This window comes from Crotalus tigris, unplaced genomic scaffold (genome assembly GCF_016545835.1).
Source record: "Crotalus tigris isolate CLP2741 ecotype Arizona unplaced genomic scaffold, ASM1654583v1 scf7180000024401.5802323, whole genome shotgun sequence".
Taxonomy (NCBI): Eukaryota; Metazoa; Chordata; class Lepidosauria; order Squamata; family Viperidae; genus Crotalus; species Crotalus tigris.
The window spans coordinates 3,898,985-3,920,808 of NW_024100569.1; the positions used below are offsets into that span (position 1 = coordinate 3,898,985).

The following is a 21,824-nucleotide window of genomic DNA, read 5'->3' on the forward strand; positions in this document are numbered from 1 at the left end:
TATTGTATATTCTTGCTTTTGACAATATGTAGAATTGTCTGGTAATTATGGGGTTAATACAGAGCAGAAGGGGGGTTGGGGGTAAAGCCCGGGAAGAAAGAAGAAGAAAACATTTGACCTTCACACTAATTGGATAATGTGAGATATGACGGCTAATTTAGGGAGGGAACATGCTGATAATTTAACTGCTCAGAGGAAGAGAACTTAGATCCTAGCATCCCTCCGTGGTGACTGTGCTGGCGTTTTGTAACAATAAAAGACTTTTAGAAAAATAATGCCTGGAAGTTCTTTGAAATGTTTCATTAGCTGGAATCATAACATCTAAAGCACCATGATGAACCATAATGAAGCACAATGGTAATTCCCCCCCCCCTCGGTTACTACTTGGGCTGATGCTCCTATCTCAATTGATTCAGTAACTCTTCCAAGTACATTCCAGTAATAATTTTGATCTTATCCATCCACCTCATATGGTATTTCTTTCCCCTCTTTACTTTCTTCACCTTTGCCAAGCATATTTTTTTTAGGCCATCATCCAGTCTGATCACATACCAAAAGTATGTGAGTTTTTCCTTGCTGACCAATGTCTTAAAAGATTACTAAGATTCTTCTTGCTATCCACAGTAGTCCTGATTGATTCTTATAATTCACAATAAAAACCATGTGCAATCTCATTAGTTGAAGCATGTAAATGCTTTAACTATTTTCTGTAACTATTCTTAACTTATTTGATATATAAATAACTTTATCTTTCATCAGAATAAATCTCTTTACTATTCACTTCTTCACTGTCAACTGTAGTGAATAGTGGTTGGCTTTACCTTTGTCTTCTTACTAGATCACAATAGACCAGATTTTCATTTTGTTTTTACTTTCATAATGAGCACTTCTCTACAAAATGCTATTACCTTCTTATCTCAGGTTTAAGTATTTAATCTCCCTTTCTGATTTTAGAAAATTCCCAAAGTATTGGATATACTATCAAATAAAATGAAGATAGTCATCAACAAATGGAGAAAATATGGCACAATAGTGACATTACCAAAAACTGAATTTCTCTCCACAATTGATGAAAAAGCAGAAAAAAAACCTAGTCCAAACAGTTACCAAGAGACCTACAGCAACTGCAGGAATGTCTGGCAATCATTGTTTGTGTACTACCACACAATCTCCCATATTCTTCATTTGTCTGGGCTGTAGGGTAGCATGGCAAGATAGAATCCAAGCCCAGCTACATTTTGCAAAAACCTACATCAAGTCTGACAGAAGCATGTGGGAGAATATGTTATGGTCTGATAAGTCCAAAGTTGAACTTTTTGGCCATAATGACAGAAAGTATGTTTGATGCAAAAACAACACTGCACCTTACCAAAAAATACACCATGCCCATGGTGAAGCATGGTGGCAGCATTATGCTTTGGGGCAGGTCTCTGCTAAAATGCTAAGGTTGAAGAGGAATTTTATCTTTCAGTGTCACAATGACTCAAAGCTTAGCTCCAAATCAATAAAAGAATAGCTTTGCCAGGAAAAGATCAAAGTTTTGGATTGGACCAGCCAGAGTCTGGACTTGGATCCAATTGAAAATCTGTGGGGTGACCTGAAGATGGCTGTGCACCGGAGATACCGTTGCTATCTGACAGTGCTTTTGCAAAGAAGAGTGGGCAAAGATTCCCAAGATTCCCAGGGCAAAATATGCCATGCTGTAGGCTCCTACACCAAAAGACTGAAGGCTATCATAAAATCAAATGTGCTTCAACAAAATATTAATTTTAGGGTGTTCACACTTATGCAATTATGTTATTGTAAGTTTTTTACTGTTATTTTTCCCCTGAAAGATTTCAGTTTGTTTTTCAGTTGAATTGTACAGCTTATATGTTATAATAAATATGGAAAAAATTCTGACGTGAGTTAGTCTGATTTTTTTTTACATCTCAAAAATCTGGCATTTAACAGGAGTTTGTAGACTTTCTATTTCACATTATGGCATATATCCTATTTGAAACTATTGCCTATCATATCCTAGTATCTAGTGCATGGGTGTCAAACTCACTGTATCACGTGACATGTCTTGACGTATTGCAACTTTTTTTGCATTGTCTCCGCATGATGCAATCGGCCCATGGGCCGGCAGTTTGACACCCCTGATCTAGTGGAATAGAATCTGAACATATTTTCTCTGCTAATGTTTTTGTCTTTCTATAATCTGCTTGTAAAGGATTTCAGTATAGTTTTCTGTCTTCCGCTTTTGTCTTTACTAGATTTCTTCTATGATCACTCTTAAGTATTTTAGTTTAAGTCTAAATTTTTTTGGTGGTTATCTTATATTTTAAAATAAACTATCATGATTGTATGCTCTGTTTGTTACTTAGATCTTTTACTCTTTACATATTTCATTTATGAACACATAAATGTAATATGCTGAACTATAATATAGCTTGCTGTTATATTGCTGAGTCCATCTTTTCCATATCAAATCGGGTATTAGTAATGTATGTTTTTTTTTTCAGAAAACTCTTTATTATATATCTCGTATATGATTGTATTTATCCAATCCAAATCAATCTGTTATTCCAGATTCCGCCATTTCTTCTATTTTTTGCACTCTGATCACATTATAGTAGTTTTACATTCTTTCTTGATGTTGCATTTAGCATTTCTTGCAAATTGTTGAGGAAGTAATTTCTGTACCTTGTATATTACCTACCTACCTATTAGATATTAATTCTAATACATATGATCTTGTCATTTATTAAGTTTTAGTCAAACATATATTTAGCACACTTTTAAAAACTAATAATAGTTGAACTCAGGTCTTTTTTTTTTGTTCCCATACCAAGGGTATTATATAATATGAGTTCATCCAAATTTACTTATTCCTAAAACACACTATTTAAAGAGCTTTCCCCCTCTGTGTCAAGACATGTTTTCCTGTACTGTAGTTCCTTTAAAAATAACTTTTTCCCATACTGACTGAAGCAAGGACCAGCATTTTGTGCTTTTGGTCTAGCCAACTCATAACCTGTAACATATCTATTCATGAAAATTCAACATTTATGCTCACATAATTAGAGGAGTGTTTTCTGAAGTGTAGATCTCATCATCTAGCATACAAACTTAAACAAATGTTTTAGGCTTGTCCTGTTGGCAACAATATTCAAATGATTTACCAGTATCTTTTAATGTTTGATTATAAAGTTATTTCTCCTAGAGTCATTTGGCTTTCACAAAAGTTCGTGTTCCCCTTATTGCTATTTGTGGAATATTCTTAGCTTCCCTGTCTCCATCCAGCTTTAAGAGTAACCCTTGGGGTAGCTTATTTTTCTGCCTGAATTGGTCTCAAGGTCCTAGAGCCAGGGATCATTTCACCAAGTCAGAGTGGTAAATCCTTTGGAAGACTAAAGGTCCATTAGAAATAGAGACAGCAATATATTTTGTCTAAATTAACCTAAGAGAGAGAGGAATAATCTCATTAAATTAAAGAAGCAAAAGTGTAGATTAGATAAACACCACTATTTAGATATCAAACACTTGTGGTAAACTGGTTACCTGTTTCTGAGAAATAATGGTTTCAATGTTGTTTATATATGACAATGGATTTTTTTTTAGTGGAAAGGGGTTCTTTATAAATAATTGTGTTTCCTTTTATACTGCATATTTTTAAAATATATAATTAAGAGTAAATTAGTAGACAAGCCAATTATTTATACTATTTAATTTTCTGCTTTTTAGGAATAATTTTACCTCAAAAAAGCAAGCTTGATATTCCTGTATTATTTGCCCCTCTTTCTATGAAACTCTATGAAACGTTTCTTGTTATTGAAGTTAAGAAGATACATGAAGAAAACTGGACTTATGATGACACATTTGAATTAATGGAAGCAGTAAACAGGTAAGTATTTTAATCATTAGATATCCATAACAAATATTGATTTAAATTTGAAATCATTATGTGAATTTAGTTGATAAATTTATTTAATAATTTATATAATTAAATAATTATTTAATAAATATAGAATATTTCACACTTGTTAAATTTGAACAAGTATAGGACATCTTAAGAGTTTCATACTATAAAACTTTAGATAATTCTGTACTGCCTGAAATTATTAGACTGTATAAGTATAACAAAGCCATCTTTGGTTACAACTCTTGGACAACTCTTTCATAAGATTTGTTAGCTACCCAAGAGGGGATGGATACTTTTCAGCCACTAAACTCAATGGAATGATGATTATATAAGATGAGCCAAATTGCCATCTTTGCTGATTAAAGCAAAGCAAATTAAATCTAATGATTAACTGGGGGAGTCAATATCTCTGTTATAAATAATGTAATATTGGTAGCTGTAAAAGAGGCTATAATGAGGTATATCATCAATGCATGTGTTGTTATTTCCTTTCTGTTTTGATGTTACATTAAGTTTTTGTACCAAAGCCACTTTAATTGCTTGGTGGAAGGCATATATTATGAAATGGCATCAGCCCTAGTACATGGCATAATTTTCTAAGAAGTACATTTTTAAACTAGACTTTGTATCAGATATATTATTGATACAAGAAATTTCAGACAAGTTTTAAATGGATAGATAAGGTCATGAAGTAATGATTGACTAGTTTTTTTTAAAGTGATAATGTTAATATTTAAGTTGCTTATATTTCTCAGCCAATCTGTAATAATAGAGGATGAAAAACTTAAAGGACTCCGTTGGATCTACCCAATTTATGGAATTTCTGAAGCTCCACCCAGTGAATTAGCTCCAGGTATCTATGAGCAATTACATTAAAATTGGGTAAAGTAAAATGAACATTCTCCAACTATAATCCAAGCTAAAATAAATGGAATAGTAGATAAAGTGAAATTAGCACAAACATTCAAATGACCAAGTAAATTACTATTGCTATTATAATCAATTAGTTCCTTCTTCTTGTGGTATAGTAAAGAAATGCATATCCCATTTGGTATGTAATAGGGCTTGACAAACTGCTATTTCCTGGAAAACTGGAAGATAGCTCAGGATTGACAAAGTAATTCCATACAGATTGAATTCTCTCCAACTATCATCACATCTACTACTTTTTCATCAGTTTGTTCTACACCAGTTTATGGAGAAAGGAAGAGAATAGCAGAACACACTTTCCCCTCTGTTTGGCATTTACTGTTTCAAAAAAAGAAAAAATAGCAGGTTAGAGAAGAGAAACTACTTCTCTTTCTCCCATTTAAAGTAGGTGAAATAACAATATACAAGGATAGAGGCTCATGAAAGCTAGCAAGTAGATAGAGGAAGTTATTTATTCTCTATTTTGAATTTAAATACCATCTGAAGAATAATTTATGCATAATATGAAAATCTGAGAATTTATAATTTGCCAAGCCACAGTTATGCATTCAGAATCTCCCATGCATAACAGTGACTGGAGATTTTAATATACTAGATTTAATGTAATCAGAGACTTGAAGCATAGCCAACACTATCTTGGATCATGGCTGCCATCTTATAACCTTAGAGTGTCAACTGAATTCTATCTTAGTATGAAAAAGCTGAACTAAGAATACTGAAGGTATTGTTTGATATGCTGTAGAGTGGTCATTAATTGCTTATTAAGACTATTGGTATTACCTCCCATTTTAATTTTAAGATTCGAATTGGAGGGGCAGCTCACTTTTTTAAAAAAATCAATTTTATGATTGACTTTATGCTAATTAAACAACTAAAACTTTTTTTGCTATTGAATACAGCTGTTACAGAAAGTTGTAAGGCAAAAAGGAAGAATTCAAAATTCTGGCAGCCTATGATAATTAGATCATGCAAGGGCAGAAGCAAAAGGTGAAATTTCACATTAAAGTTCTATTGACAGGTCTCATATAAAATTTATGATAGTATTTTGATCAGAAGATCTGCAATATGATGCTTTTCTGCAACAGAACCATCTAGATATGCATGCTAACTTCATAGCAAGGCTAAAAGCTTTCTTTGATATCTCTGCTACATGGGTAATAAGATGTGACATTTACAAGTTGAATACACAGTATGTGACTAATTTTCAGTTGTTGGATCAGGGTGTGCTTATTCATAGTTGACCAATTTAAAGAGGACCTATATGATGAAATATAGGATAAGCTCATTTAATTAATGAATTCAGAGAAAACATTAATGTTTGACTATAGATGCAAATCTTAAAGAACTGGCTCTTCAGGATATGAGAGTCCCAGTCTCAGAAGGCTCAGAAATACTTCCAAAATTAATTGGAAGTAACCACAGGAATATGGAAATGAACAGGCTGATTATCTATCATGCAAACCTAACCTCTTTGTTCCTTATGGTTCTTTCCTACCTGTCTGGTGACCTAAATATTTTACTCTCCCAGGTTCAATTTGCAAAACCACTGCAGCAGAAGAAAAACTTTTCTGGCTAAGCAATTTTGCACATAGACATATTTGACATATTGGGAGAATAATATTTTTAGCCTTTCCTCAATTTCTGAGATAGTCCATCTGGTTATTCACTGTGTTTTTTGACATCGAGGCATCCCTAATCATCTGAACTTTAATAGAGGTTGTCAATTCATGACCCATTTCTAATTTTTTTAAAAAGAGTCTTAAATGTTAAATATCATTTTTCCTCTCACCATTAATTGCAATCTGATAGTAAAACTTAGATGAATGCCTCATTGAAACAATGCTCTCATTGCTGGTTTAACCACAGATAGTCTATTCATTCAGTGATTGTTCAAAATTATCACAGCACTAAACAAATGGTACTTACAATCAGACCTCGGAGTTCTGGCCATTGCAACATAGTCACTTGGTATACAGCTCATGATTATGACATTGCAGTGAGCTGCAATCACATAATAGCAATTTCCAATGTTCCCTGCTGATTTCCCACATGCAGTCAATGGGGAAACCAGCAAGAAGTCATAAGTCACGATCATGTGAGTTTCATCCTCAAAGACTCACATGGTCCTTGCTTAATAATGGCAACTGGAATTGCCATCCCTAAGCAATGTGCTCATGTGATGCTGTGTTTTACAATTACTTCACTTAGTAATGGAATTTCTGGTCCTAATTGTTGTCGTTACATGAGGACTACCGGTACCAGCATGACAACCATCCTGATCATTTGCTTATACTGTAGTTAAGTTCGCTTATAATAATGATTTCATTCTTCTGCTTGACTGTCACTATTTCATACCTAATTGAGCTATTACTGCCTGTTCCTAACACTTCTATATCCTCCCCCCCCCCATTCTGGAGGCTCCTGCTTTCTCTAGGAATTCCAAGCAAGAGAACAAACTCCCAGAGAACAACTGAATCTTGCCAAATCTTCCCACAAACATTGCTGGCTGCCATTGCTAGGAAGTTCCCTTCACCATTCCTCTGGACAACTCTCTGGCATTCTACTGTAGTTCTTCCCCCCTACAACTTTCTCTATAAAGCTGGATGTCAAGTTTATTAAACCATTCCTTGTAATCACATATGCCAGTGGTCACTTTGTGGCCTGCACTATGTAGATGAAAATGGGAATAGAGGGAGGATGTGAATGCTAGATTTATTTCTTTGCTTATTTGTTTCTTTATTTGACCAATCACTTTCTCTCAAATGCATGACTCTCAGAAGACTAAATGAGTAAAAACAAGATACAAGTATCATAACAAAACAATAAATAACATATACAGTGGCCAAAACAAAAACCAACCAACACAATCAGTGTAACTAGGACACAGACTCAGTCACATACCCAGGACTTCAGACTTGGGAATAAAACACAGTCTCAATTTCTGGTGGAGTGCTATTCCAGAGGGCAAGATCAGAAGCTAGGGCCTGACCAAGCTAGTCTACTGCAGTAACAATATAGAGAATTACTATTCTTAGTTAGAAACAGATGGGTCTTGGACAACTATATCATTGTTGGTGTGGGAAAGGAACAAGAACTTTCTACATAAGTACACATACAGAGAAAGAAACAGTATAATTCTAAAAACTAAAATATTGTTTATTTTTAAAGTGCTAAGAAAATAATTTGGGTTTATTTCTAGTGTACACTGACTTTATTTTCACAGACTACTATATTAACATACATTTATATACAAAACATATTACAGTCTATTCACTGTCTCATTTCATTATTCAAATAAGTGTTAATTTTACTATTGCGAGAGGAGGAGGGAAAGAAGAATAACTCTTTTCATGAGCCTCTTGTCATATCTTCCTTCACTGAATTTTGGTCCATTTTTTCTAAGTTCAATTTTTTATGAGCCCAATTGCTTCTCTGAACTCCCTGTCTTGTTCTGCTTGTTCCTCCTGTGTCCTCAGCTACAGGTTCTTCCTAAAGGGATCCTCTCTCCAACTTCATACCTGCTTTATTCCAATGACTCTAGTCCTTGTGCCTTAGCACACATAGTATCTCTAATACACAGAACAACAATTTCTTTGTAGATGTTTTCATCAAAAGACATGTGGAAAATAAATGAATAAATAAAAATCCTCCACTTGGAACCAGATAGTAAGTCAGTCTCAGTCAGGGCAGCTCACCGTACCATCACTATATAGACAGGAGAAAGAGACATAAGATTACATCTTAGATCTGTATTGGATTTTCACAAAGGTGATTTTCTTCATACTACCAGCTTTTCCAGTATCTCTACTAAAGCCATCTTTTCAAGAGCTAATGTTTTTGAATCTCTATCTATAAGCCTTCTAATTGCAGTATCAGTCTGGGGGGAAGCCTAACATAGTCTGAGATATTCACCCAATATATTTGTTCAATGAATATTCTGTATATGGAAGGAAGTTTGGACTAATAAAGCATAAATCAGTACTATGAGTCATCAAGATCAACCTCAGGATAAGGGGAGAATTCTTCTCTTCAAAGCAATATCTCTGCTCATCTAGGGTCTGGATAGTATTATTCGGTTTTCTTGTTCATTTTTTTCTTGTTCCCTCTATTGTTCTGGCATAAAATGTGTTAAGTTGTACCTCTTTTAAATGCATCTGATTCATAGTGGGATTTGCAGAAGGAGCTGTTTTGAGTGTATGCAAAGCGGAAGCCTTTTCAATTTCTATATTCACTCTATATGCAGCTGATTACATTGGGATCAGGCCTTTCTTCTATATCTTCTTGCTTTTTAATTAAATAGGTGTTTCACAGCTTATTGGAGCTCTAAATCCTTATTGGATAATAGGAGATTCAGATGCCCCCTGAACTATACCTGAGAGTCACTTGCTTGGATTAAAATCTGCACTAAATAGCCCAATGTGTATGACCATGTATCTTGTATAGACAATATCTCTACATACTAATAGGCAGGAACTGAAAAGCAGTTTGTAGCTTCAGACTAAGATGAAAGAAGGCCAAGATTCATGAATGAATTAAAAGTTATTTTGGTCTATGTCAATATTGTTATAAAGGTCCTATATCAGTGATGGCGAAGCTTTTAGAGACCGAGTGCCCAAACCGCAACCCAAAACCCACTTATTTATCGCAAAGTGCCAGGGCCACATTAGCATTGTGGTGCCCTCGCCGGGGCAGCGGGGAGCATGGCTCACTGGATGGGTGTGGCTGCGATAGTCATGGCAGACTGGGTGGGTATGGCCGGGGTGGGCGTGACCACTTTGATGTTGCTTGTGGGGGTTGCCTGTGGGGGCTGGGCAGGATTGGGGGAGATCCAGAGGGTCTCTGGTGGGTGGGGTGGTGGGCAGGAGGCTTTTCCTGCAGGGTGAGGCAGGGGATAGGGCGGGGGTACCATTGCTGCAGGGCAAGGCAAGTTGAGACAGGGGTGGCTGCTGTCTGACCCCATCGGCCCCCGCACACAGAGGCCAGTGAGTGCATAGGGGCATGCTCTAACACCTCTACTTCAAGCTGTGCAAGATGCTGATGGCAGCAGCAGGCATGCCCACAGAGAGGGCTCTGAGTGCCACCTCTGGCATGTGTGCCATAAGTTTGCCATCACTGTCCTGTATTGTGATAGTGCTGTGATACTCAAGTAAGTATGAGAGACATATCCTTCAAATTAAGATGCCGACTGTTTTTGTAACAAATCTATTACATTTCAATGGCTCTTCATGTATAATATACTCTCGGATAAAGTTATGAAAACTAAAAAATATGTCACACATTTTTTCCTAGCTCTTGTATGCTGCCGTGCCCGCAGTAGATTGGAGGAAAACATAGAAGTGCTATTAACTGGTGTGGTTCCTGGGGCAACTGCTTCACAAATACCCCAAAATACTGCAATGTTAACCTTTTCTCAGAGCAAATCATCCCCAATTCATGATGAAGTTCAAGTTACTGACGGTAAGGAAAACATTTTAAAAAATTACTGGGTAAGGCAATAAGTACAGATAATTTTATAGCTGTCTTAAAACTATACAGTATATATTTAAGAACACGTTTTGAATGTTGATGAGGTTGCAACAGAATTCAAAGATTCCACATAAAAGTTGATTCATTCCATTCATTCCTTTTTTCTAATATTAATCCAAGCTTCTTGATTCTTGCTACTTGGATTAACTCCATTTTAATTGCAAGAAGGGAAATCTGATATTAATTCCAACAGTCTTTACTCCCTGTACAACACAACCTTGTTTTGAATGCTTAGACTTGGATTGTGGCAACTGATTCTCTTGCTTTGTTGTTGACTACAGTTGTTACAGATCACCACTACCTTACTCAAAGCTAAACTTGCCATGAGCCTAATACCACTGGCTACCATAGATAATTTTAGGAATCATTGTGCTTTATAGGGATTAGCAACTTTAGCTTCTATACCATTTCTATGACTATGAAATTAGCAGTTGCCCCAGAATTTGCAAGAACAGAAAGTTCCACCTTTTGTCTGGAATCCAAATTAACAATAACAAGAGTAAAGTAAGTATGCTTGCCTTTTGTTGGTTGAGGCAAATTTTATCCCAGTTGCTGCATTAGTTATATCATGGCACCTTGTAAGTTGGTCATGTGTACATCTATTTCTTTTTGGGGTTGCAACAATCTGGCTACCAGATATTAGTGATTAGTGCTATTATTAGTGTTATCATGTCACCCCTAGTCCTTCTCTTCATTAAACTAGACATACCCAATTCCAGCAACCTTTCTTTATATGTTTTAGCCTCCAGTCCCCTAATCATCTTTGTTGCTCTTCTCTGTACTCTTTCTAGAGTCTCAACATCTGTTTTACATCGTAGTGACCAAAACTGGATGCAGTATTCCAAGTGTAGCCTTACCAAGTCATTGTAAAGTGGTATTAACACTTCATGTGATCTTGATTCTATCCCTCCATTAATGCAGCCTAGCACTGTGTTGGATTTTTTGGCAGCTGCAGCACACTGTTGGTTCATATTTAAGTGATTGTCCACTAGTACTCTGAGATCCCTCACACAGTTAATACTATTGAGCAAGTTACACCTATACTGTACCTATGCATTTGGTTTTTCTTGCCTAAATGTAGAACCTTACTTTTTCACCATTGAATTTCACTTTGTTAGATAGTGCCCAATGTTCAAGTCTGTCAAGATCCTTCTGTATCTTAAGCCTATCTTCTGGAGTGTTGGTTATTCCTGCCAGCTTGGTGTCATCTGCAAATTTGATGAGTTCCCCATCTATCCCCACATCCAAATCATTGATGGAGACGTTGAAGAGCATTGGGCCCAGAACAGAGCCCTGGGGCATCCCACTACACACTTCCCTCCATGTAGATGCAGTTCCATTGAGGATCACACACTGATTATGGCTGGTCAGCCAGCTACGAATACATCTGGTGGTGATGCTATCTAACCCACACTTTTCTATCTTATCAAGTAGTAGGTTGTGGTCTACTTTATCAAATACCTTACTGCAGTCCAAGTAAATTATATCTACAGCATTCCTCTGATCCACTAATTTTGTTACCTGGGTCAAAGAATGTAATAAGATTTGTCTGGCATGGTCAGTTTTGACAAACCCATGTTGGCTTTTGCTAATGACTTTGTTTACCTCTAGGTGTTTGCTGATTCGTTGCTTGATTATCTTTTCCAGAATCTTCCTAGGTATTGAGGTCAGGCTGATAGGTCTGTAGTTTCCTGGATCCATTTTTTTTCTTTTTTGAAGATGGGAACTACATCAGCTCTTTTCCAGTCCTCTGACAGTTCCCCAATGCTCCAGAATCTTTGAAAGATATATTTCAGTGGTTCTGAAATCACATCTGCCAGTTCCCTGAGAACCTTGGGGTGTAATCCATCTGGTCCTGGTGATTTGAACTCGTCTAGGGTGGACAGGTGCTCACTTACCATTTTCTTGCCTATCTTAACTTGGATTTCTAATCTGTTTTTTATGGTACTGTTTTTGATAGGTTGAACTCTTCTTTTCCTTTGTGTAAAGAAAGATGCAAAAAACAAGTTAAGTAATTCTGCTTTCTCCCTGTTGCTTGTCACCTTCTTGCCACTTTCTCCCACTAATGGACCAATCATATCCTTAATTTTTTTCTTGTTTTTTTTTCATGTTGAAAGAAGCTTTTTTGTTATTTTTGACTTTTATTGCGAGCCTTATTCATTTTGAGCCTTAGGTTTCCTCACTTCATCTTTGCAGGCTTGGGCTATTTGCTGATATTGTGCCTTAGTTATGTGTCCCTCTTTCTACTTTTTACACTTATCCTATTAGTCTTTCAATTTATCAGAAAGTTCTTTATGCAGTCATGCTGGTTTCTTCTGAGAGCTGTTATTTTTTTTCTTTGTTGGTATTGTGCTAGCCTGGGCTTTTATAATCTCACTTTTCAAAATTTCCCAAGCTTCTTGAGTTGTTTTTCCCTTGAGATTCTCATCCATGGAATCCTTCCAATGGTATCTCTAAGTTTATTGAAATTCGCTCTCTTAAAGTCCAAGACTCTAGTTTGACTATGTTCTATTGCTTGTGCTTGCATAATCTTTATTTCTTAATGTTTAAATTTTATGTTAATGTTTAAATTTTTTCAATTTTTCCCCCAATTATTTTCTGAATTTTCTGAATTACTTTTAGTACTCCATCCTAGATTATGCCAACCAGACTACTAAAGACTACAAGTCTCCTTTGGTGCTGCTTATTTTTTTTATCCAGAGATTTATGTGTATAAATATAAATACAGGCTTACAAATTTCAATCAGTCATTCTCACCGATATACATCGAGCTTAAAATCTGATTAGTTTCCACATTTGTAGAATTACCCACATAGTAGGGTTGGTTCCCAAGAACAAGCATTCTCGTAAATTTTATAACTTCCAACAAGATTTACAAATCCATGAAAGCCTGTCCTGACCCACCTTGGTGGTTTCTTTTTTTGCATTCCTCCTGATAATGTTTCACTAGAATGCATTGCTTCTTTCATTTCACAAAAGAAATACTTTTTATTGAACCATCTTTATATCTTCATACTCTCTATTCTAATACTTTTCTGCATGGTGCAGGAGCTGAAATCTTCTCAAGCTTTTTGATCTGTCTCACATCCAACATCTTTCATGTACATCCATTCATGCTAATATACTGCATAAAGCTACATTATTTTTCTATCAATGCATTATATAATAAGTGGTTTGATGCTAGTGCTAATCTACTGACATTAATATACTGATATATTATTCATTATTTAAAATAGTTATTCATGATTAATATATTCAATAATGCATTTGGCAGAGACATAATATAGTTTATAAAATAGAGATTTCAACAAAAATAAACAGTGAATGACAGGAGATGGTGAGTATATATGGGAGAAACAAAACTAACTGTTTTTTTAAAAAAATGCATGGAAATGGAATATATACTACAATTATAACTTATAGTTCAGACCTTGACATCTGAACACCATGATTTTCAATAACCATTGTGTTTGCACAATAGAATGATTTGATTGCTGAAGGAAACATCTGCTTAGCAATATAATTTTTGTCTGTGTGGTAGGTTTCAAATGATGTCATTCTTCCTCTCTCCTATTCAGTTTATTTTTATGTTAGAATCTCTGCATGATGACATTTTATACGGTGTAATAATTATAAGTCTTCAGTGGTATCCTACTGTGAATGTACTACTTTAGTACATAATTAGTAACCAATCAATTTGACAAAGGTTGAAAATGGTATTCATACCTTAATGATAGAGTGTGCATATCTGCTAGAGGATATCATGATTTTATATATGACATAAATGAATAAGTTCTAATATTTTAACTCAAGAGCTCTCATACAGAATTTAATCTTTGTTTATGAACTTCCATCTTTGACATTATTTCTTATTGCAGTCCTGGTCCAATTTTCAATTACTGAAATATATTTACTGATTTTAACACACACAAATATATATATATATATATATATATATATATATATATATGTGTGTGTGTGTGTGTGTGTGTGTGTGTGTGTGTGTGTGTGTGTGTGTGTATGTATATGTATAATATTAAATGATTAGTGAGCAATCTCTGGTTCATAGGTCATATTAAACCTGGTTGGCACCTGTTTCTGATCTGTGCCCAGTGGAACTTCATTTAGGAGGTGGGAAAAAATTGTTTCCTGCCTAATCTTGCCCTGTTTTCTTTATTTCATAAGAGAGAAGACAAGAAAGGAGAATATTTGTAACTCAGGGTTGAAATGAGGGGTCTTTGGTGCTTTCTGAACTTGGTGTTTTCTTGCAGACTTTTATTACCTAAACTAGGTAACATCTATGTTCATTTGAGTAATGATTGCTGGTGGAGAGGTGCTTAAGTCTTTTTGTTCCCTTTTTGGCTTGTTGATTGTCTCTTTTGCATAGTTTTTAGATACTTTTATGTAAGGTGACCAACCGTCCTCCTTTAGGGAGGACAGTCTTCCTTTTGTAAGTTCTGTCCTCCCTGGAAAAGTGTCCTCCTACATGTCCTCCTTTTCCATATTTGAAGACTAAAAAAAGCAGGGCTTTTTTTCCCTCATAGAATGCTCAGAATGGCATTCTGGCACCTTTTTTGATGGTTTTTTTTTCAACTTTTGCATGAGCTGTGCTACTCCCACTATTGGCTTTCGAAAGCCAATAGGAGTTGCTGCTGAGAGCGCCAAAACACCCAACTAGCAAACTTTGCACATGCAAGTTGTCTGTATTATTGTTGCAATGAATAAAATGTTTCTTTTATTTATGATATTTTTTTCTTCAATTTATTTGTGTCCTCCTTTTCATTGTAAAAAAGTTGGTCACCTTATTTTATGTATATGTATCTATTGAGGGCTTCTTCACTTCTTCAAATCCATATACTGGAGCATCAACCAGCCTACAGAAAGTAAGATACCATGTTTCCCTGAAAGTAAAACCTACTCTGAAAATATGCCCTAGATTGATTTTTGGGGGTGGGCCTAGTATAAGCCCTACCCCAAAAATAAGCCCTAGTTTTGGGGCGAAATGCACACCTAAAAATCAAGCTAGGGCGGGGTTGGGGGGTGGAGCTGCTGCACGTGCCCCGCACTCACTTATCTTGCAGCCAGGCCTCTCCTCGCAGGCCCAATTCTTCTGTGGTGTCTTCTGCAGCCAGCCTTCATTTCGCAATCAGGCCTTTCCAGAAGGCCTCTGCAGTCAATGGATTAAATCCATTGCTCAGTTATCCGTTGCAGAGGCCTTCTAGAAAGGTCTGACTGTGAAATGCAGGCCCAAGCTCCATTCCGAGCTGCAGAATGAAGCTGCTTCTTCAGCTGCAGAAAAAGTGGACTGGCTGGACAGGGCTGTCAATGCTGGAGGTGAGTGGAAAAGCCCCCCCCCCAAAATAGGACCTGGTGCCTCTTTTGGAGGCAAAAAAAGAAGAAGTCTCAGTCTTTTTTTCTGGGAAACATGGTAATTCCTCAGCTTAATTTGACAGTTATAGAGAGTACTATAGACAAGCATTCAACTAAGCTATGATATCCTGGAAGAGATGTTTTTGTCAAATTCATTGACCTCCATGTGTAGATATGGATACAAATATTATCTTTTTCTGAAAATATAATATTTGAAAAAAGAATCTTTTCCTCTTTTCTCTTTTTGATAAATACAGTACTTTTATAGATGAGTATTGGATTTTTCAGTTTTGACATCTTCACACAAAAATTGTGTGAAGAAACCCAAAAGTGATGGGAATCAAATCTCTACATTGTTTGCAATGCAAGATTTGTTTGTGCTTAGCTATTCTTTGGGGAATTGACTCGTGTTTCTTGATTTTTTTTATTTTGGGCATTAAAATCTCTAACATTTCAAGCTGTTTAAAAAGCCAAATGCATTTATATTACATGGATAATTATCTTGATTTTACAGGATTCTCCACAACAGATGAATTTATGTATGAAATTCAATTTGAATCTGAAAGAATGAAATCTCAGCTGAAATCTGCAATAGCTATAAACTTGGTAAAGAAAGAGCGAGATCTAAAAACTGGAATCGTGACCTTGATCTTTAACATAATATTTACACCCTACAAACCAACAAGGTATATTTATGATAGTATCCACAATTTACTTACTAGAATTGAAACATGAATTTTCCTTTATATCTTGGATAAAATTAAAGAGTTTATTCTAATCCATTAATTCAATAATTTGGAGTCTGGCACATGCAAAATACTACTGTCTTGTAAACTCTGATTTAATAAGCTCTGGAAAATGTCACATAATTCACGTGTTCATGTTAAAAACCAAAAATTCTTGTTCATGTACTGAACTATCCCCTGTATCCTAAGGCAGGGCAATTAACAAAACATGAGGGCAGAATGCATGTCATTTTGGTATTGTCATGCTTAAAAACAGACTCCTGTGTCTCTAGTCATGGAATTCACTTGAATCCTAAACTGAAAAGAGGACTCTATGTAAGGAGTCTATTTAAATTTATCTGCTTTTTAAATGACCAATTTTAGCCATTTTGAGCCTAACTATTTGGAATTTCCACTGGATAACATAGTTTTTGCTGTGAACATTGATCTCAAAAGAATTTAAATATCCCATGAAATATATTGATCAATGATCAGAAGGAGTTACTGTTTATATTTCAGGTTGGATTTGAATTTGAATAGGTGAATTCAAACCCAGCTTCAGCCAAGATTTGACAAAAATGACTTCAGAAAGCTAATTGTCTCTCATTCTTTCTTCCACTGAATCTCCAATTGTTGTCAAGCTAACTTATATCTGAAAAACACTTTCAGTAGCTCAGTCCCTGGTTGTGCAAAAGAGGAATAGGAGGGAAGAGTTATCTTTTCTAACTATAGTTTCCTTAAGAATGAAATCTCACCTCTGATGGAATGTGGAACTTATGACAGAATGTTATATTACTTTTGGAACTTAAAATACAACTTAAAATACAGTTATTGGATATTATACTGTTGTCACATTGTAATTGTTTTCTCTTCACCAGACTACTATAGTATCTAAATATATTGTGATTTAAGGTGAATTAGATTGCATCAATTAGTTTTGGTTTTTCATTTCATAAAGAAACACATAGAAAAAATAATACAATATGTAGCTGTCAGCTGTTTCAAAGTAAGAAAAAATATACTATCCTGCCTAAACATAATATCTACAATCCAATTTAGAAAGAGCTGTGTAATGTATTACGTGTTAAGGAATATAAGCTTCCATTGTACCTTCATCATTGACTTGACTTGTGTTTCATTAAACGTTTAATGATAATGAATATTGTATGCTTATTTTTTTTCAGGAATCCAGCAACTTTGGTGCTACAGCATAGCACAGGAGGCATTTGGAAATTTCCAATATTGTTTGTTGTCACAGATCCAGAAGTAGATGATGTTATTGATATTGAAGCAATTGGTTTAAATAAGGAGTCTATAGTCAGCTTTAAGCTTACAAGCCAGACAAGGTATGAATATTCAAGGCAAAATGTCTTATCTATTTGTTTATTAGGGTGATATTTAGACCCTAGTGACTTTTTCATCATGATATAAGATAGATAGATAGGTAGATAGGTAGGTAGATAAATAGATAGATAGATAGATAGATAGATAGATAGATAGATAGATAGATAGATAGATAGATAACCTTTATTGTCATTTTTTACTGTGGGCAGATTGGCACACATTAAAAATGAAATTTAGTTGCTTGCTCTCAAAATGTACAAATACATTACAAACATTCAAACATGCTATATACAACATATATATAAACCTATACCCTTACATATAAATAACATATAAATATCCATCTTGAATACATAACGGAAAGAAGAAGCTTTAGAGTTCACAAGGTTAATACTGTATGGAACGAAACTATGACTGAATCTGGATGTTCTGCTTCGGATAATATCACAAAGCCTTCCTCCCTGAAGGTAACAAGGAAAACAGGTCGTGAAGAGAACGTGTAGTGTCCCAGACAATAAGTAGCAGAAGCGACAAAATTAATCAGTACAATGGTTCACTGAACATGTTCTTCAATTGTTCATATACAAGTAAGTCAGCATATAGGTGAAAAGAATATAGTATCCAAATAAAATTCTAAAGCAGATTAACAATTGCTGTAGCTGTTAAGTTATTGAATCTCTTCAGGATCCAATCCATGGTAGTTTTTAATTTTTAACTTACTATTAGATTTATGTTTTGCTTTTCTTAAGGAGGTCAAGCCAGGGCACAGAGAGTTTTTCCTTGTGTTATCTTCAAAACAACCACCTTGAAAACCTGGTGATTGTACATGAGCAAACTCTCCTCTCCAATTATTACACAAGAATGGGAGGGGATTGGGAAATTGCTATAATTCTTTCACTTCAGGGGGGAAGGAAAATGTCAAGAGCCCAAGAAGGGGTGGGCCAACAGAGAATGCTTGCCCTACCGGTCCAAATAAAATAGGACAAAATTGTATTTGTGTTATTTACTTTGGAGCAGTAAGATTCAAAGTAAATTGGCACATCAAGCAAGGTCCATCAAAAATTTCACAATATAACGTGTTTACAGGGGTTCAGTATCAGTTACATGAGTTTTTCCTCAAACTTGGCAATCCCAGAATTCCCCAGCCAGTATGAAATCCATACATCTTAAAGCTGCTAAGCCTGAGAAAGACTGCTTTAAAGACTTCTCTGACCTTTCAAAAGGCAGTGAGAACTTCAGTATAATAAGTAAGTATATGAAACAGACAGTCATGATGTTTACAATTTAACCAAATTATGATAAGGAAGCTGATATTTTCCTAAGCCAGTTTCTGGAGGGAAATAAAGACCAAAAATACTGTCTCAGAGAATAGGCAAGGTTTTTTTTATAACTTGAAATTATATCTAGGCTCAAGAATTACTAGTGTGGCTTTAGTTGCCACTGCCTTCACACGTCTCTAAAAATTCAGCCTATGGAATATTGTGCTGCCCAATTACACTATGTAGGGCTGAATTTGAAAAGCCGGGGAGTAAAGTTGCATAATGAGTAGAGTGTGTAAATTCCAGGGATTACATGGAATAATGGTTTTGAGATTTTCTGATTTTGTTTCACAAAACTGATTTGAAATATTCACAGCAAGTAATAAAATTAAAAGGCCACCTGTCTCTCCTGGAGCTTATCCCTACCCTACATTGATAAAGACACTTTCTGACTATCATATGAACTACAGAATATATTAATGTATGTAGGAATGAGGGGCAAAATTAGGAGCATACCCCCATGAAAGATTGATAAGACAAGCATGTGGCTCTCAGTAAAACTCTATCTTTGCAGTATCATTTTTCTATCCTTTGTTATTTCCTATCAATCTGGGCAAATGACTAAGGGAGGGAAGTTCTTAGAAAAGAGAGGAGAGAGATGAAATTTTACCATCATTACTTCCAAAGGATGCTCTTGGCTATAATTGATTTTCTGTGTAGAGTTGATTTCTTGCATCTGTGTATGTGAGAGGGACATTGTCACAGTTGTCTCTCTTGACTCATTGGAGAGGATTCTTCAAAACAAAGCAGAACTTTCTTTACAATTTCAAGATGTCCACTTCAGTGGAGTAGTCTAAAATGAAGCAATTGCCCTGTGAATGCTATAATCTACTGCTAATGGTTGATAGTGGTGAGAGATTTAATGTTCTCAGAAAAGGTATAATAAAATATTTATAAAAAGGGCTATGGTGGAACCTTGATTTTGCCATTGCATGTAAAATGAAATTAGAAAATAATCTTATTGCATTTGGAAAGTGTTTTCCCCATCCCTCCCTTTTAATTAGCCAATTGACATTTGTACTTTGTTATACTACTATAATAGGCCAGCATAGATAGATACACCAATATTTTTTCTTCATCTTGGAATAAAATTATTAATTTTGCTTTTTCAGTATTGAAAATAATTTTAGTTACATAGCTAAAAAACAGAAGTCAGATCATTTTACTTTCATTGCTAGGGTTGTGAATGCTTTGAAAATAATTTAGAATAAATGTTTCATATCTCCCTGATAGGAAATCAGTAGAACTTTTTCAGCAGCAGCACCTTATTTTCAGGTTTTCATGGAAGTAATAAGCAAGTAATTAAGAGAGTAAACAAGCAAATCAATTTCTCTTTAAAAGACTTCAAACATGGCTTAGACAAGATAAATATTTGCCAGATCTCGAGACCGCTCACACCAGCTAAGAACACTGTTTTGCAATCTCTTTGCAGAAAGAATCTGAAAGAAGTCAAACATGGGTTATCCTTGTCTTCTCCTTAATCTGGAGATGAGTTCCTAGCAGCTGATCTCTTCACTGGCTCCTATTTGGCCATGTTTGCCAGCTCTGCGAAAAGCAGAGTCACACCCAGTTTGCTGTGTTGTCCCAGAAATCCAGGACAGAAAAATTCTAAAAATGTACCAGAGTGATAAATGTGATATTTCGCGCTCTTTCAAAAACATGGTAAATTATGGTTGGTTTCTTTATGAAAACTCAAATTGAGTACTAGCAAAGAAGTTCTATAAACCAAGACATTTTCACTCCTAAAGTAGGAGTATGCAAAATACTTCAAGGCCAACTGTTTAAAGTTCAAAATTGATGCTTCTAGTGTGCTGTTCTCAGAGCAAAGCACCTGTGTTTTGAGAGTTTGTTTCAGAAATACTTGGACCAAAAAACCACCCATTTAAAATGACGCTTTTGGGGTGTTTTCTACTGCTCTGGGTGATTTGATTAGAATGTTGTTTTGAGTATAGCTATTTCTTTAAAATATTCCATCTTGGCCAGTTAGCAGCTGTTCTTGGCATGGCATTTGGCAGAGAGGAATGGTGGGATGGAATAAAGCATCCAAACTGGCATATACTGCAAACAGATTAGATCATTTATGAAGAGCCATTGGGGATTATACTGCTGCTGGTAAAGGCTGAGAGAGAGTAAGATCAGGAATTCTGCAAGAAACTTGTGACTGCATTGATCTCTGTATACCTATTGAGTCTTCTGTCAGAACTGGTGGTTTGAGTCAATCGTATTTTGGTTTAAGAGTGCTGCTTTGAATTTTGACTTTTAGGTTGAAAGCAGCATAATAAGATAGATGGTTAAAAGTGATGACTAAGAAGCAAAAGAAAAATGTCCCTTATTTTGTTTGTTTTTCAATTCAATCACTTTAAAATTTCAAATTTCTCCTCCCAAAAATCATTGCCTCCAAATAAGGCTAGTTTGTTTATTTAGATAAGTTAATGATCCTCACAAGGTCTTGGCTATTGGTATGGAAATAATGTTTACCTGTTTTCCTGATACATATATACTATATTAAATAGAGTTTAAATACTGTTTCCACTTTTAAAGATGTTATCCTCTCTTTAATCAGATTTAAGATTTTCCTACCTCTCCCGCAGTGTGAACTAGTGAATGGAATATTATGTTTAGGACATTGAATGTAGGACATTTTTATTGCTCCTTAGTTGCTGCCTCCTTACCTGTGCTGAATAAATGTTTTATGAAGGTTTT

General features: G+C 35.3%; 1 protein-coding gene across 1 annotated transcript in view; it reads left to right on the forward strand.

Moving 5' to 3' along the window:
* Positions 1–21,824, forward strand: part of CFAP47 (cilia and flagella associated protein 47) — a 184,418-nt gene that overhangs the window by 151,663 nt on the left and 10,931 nt on the right. Inside the window, exons 53-57 of the mRNA XM_039329589.1 lie at positions 3,730–3,889; positions 4,663–4,760; positions 10,127–10,294; positions 16,248–16,419; positions 17,643–17,804. Of these exons, the coding sequence (XP_039185523.1) occupies positions 3,730–3,889; positions 4,663–4,760; positions 10,127–10,294; positions 16,248–16,419; positions 17,643–17,804 (760 nt within the window). The remainder of the gene's footprint in view (positions 1–3,729; positions 3,890–4,662; positions 4,761–10,126; positions 10,295–16,247; positions 16,420–17,642; positions 17,805–21,824) is intronic.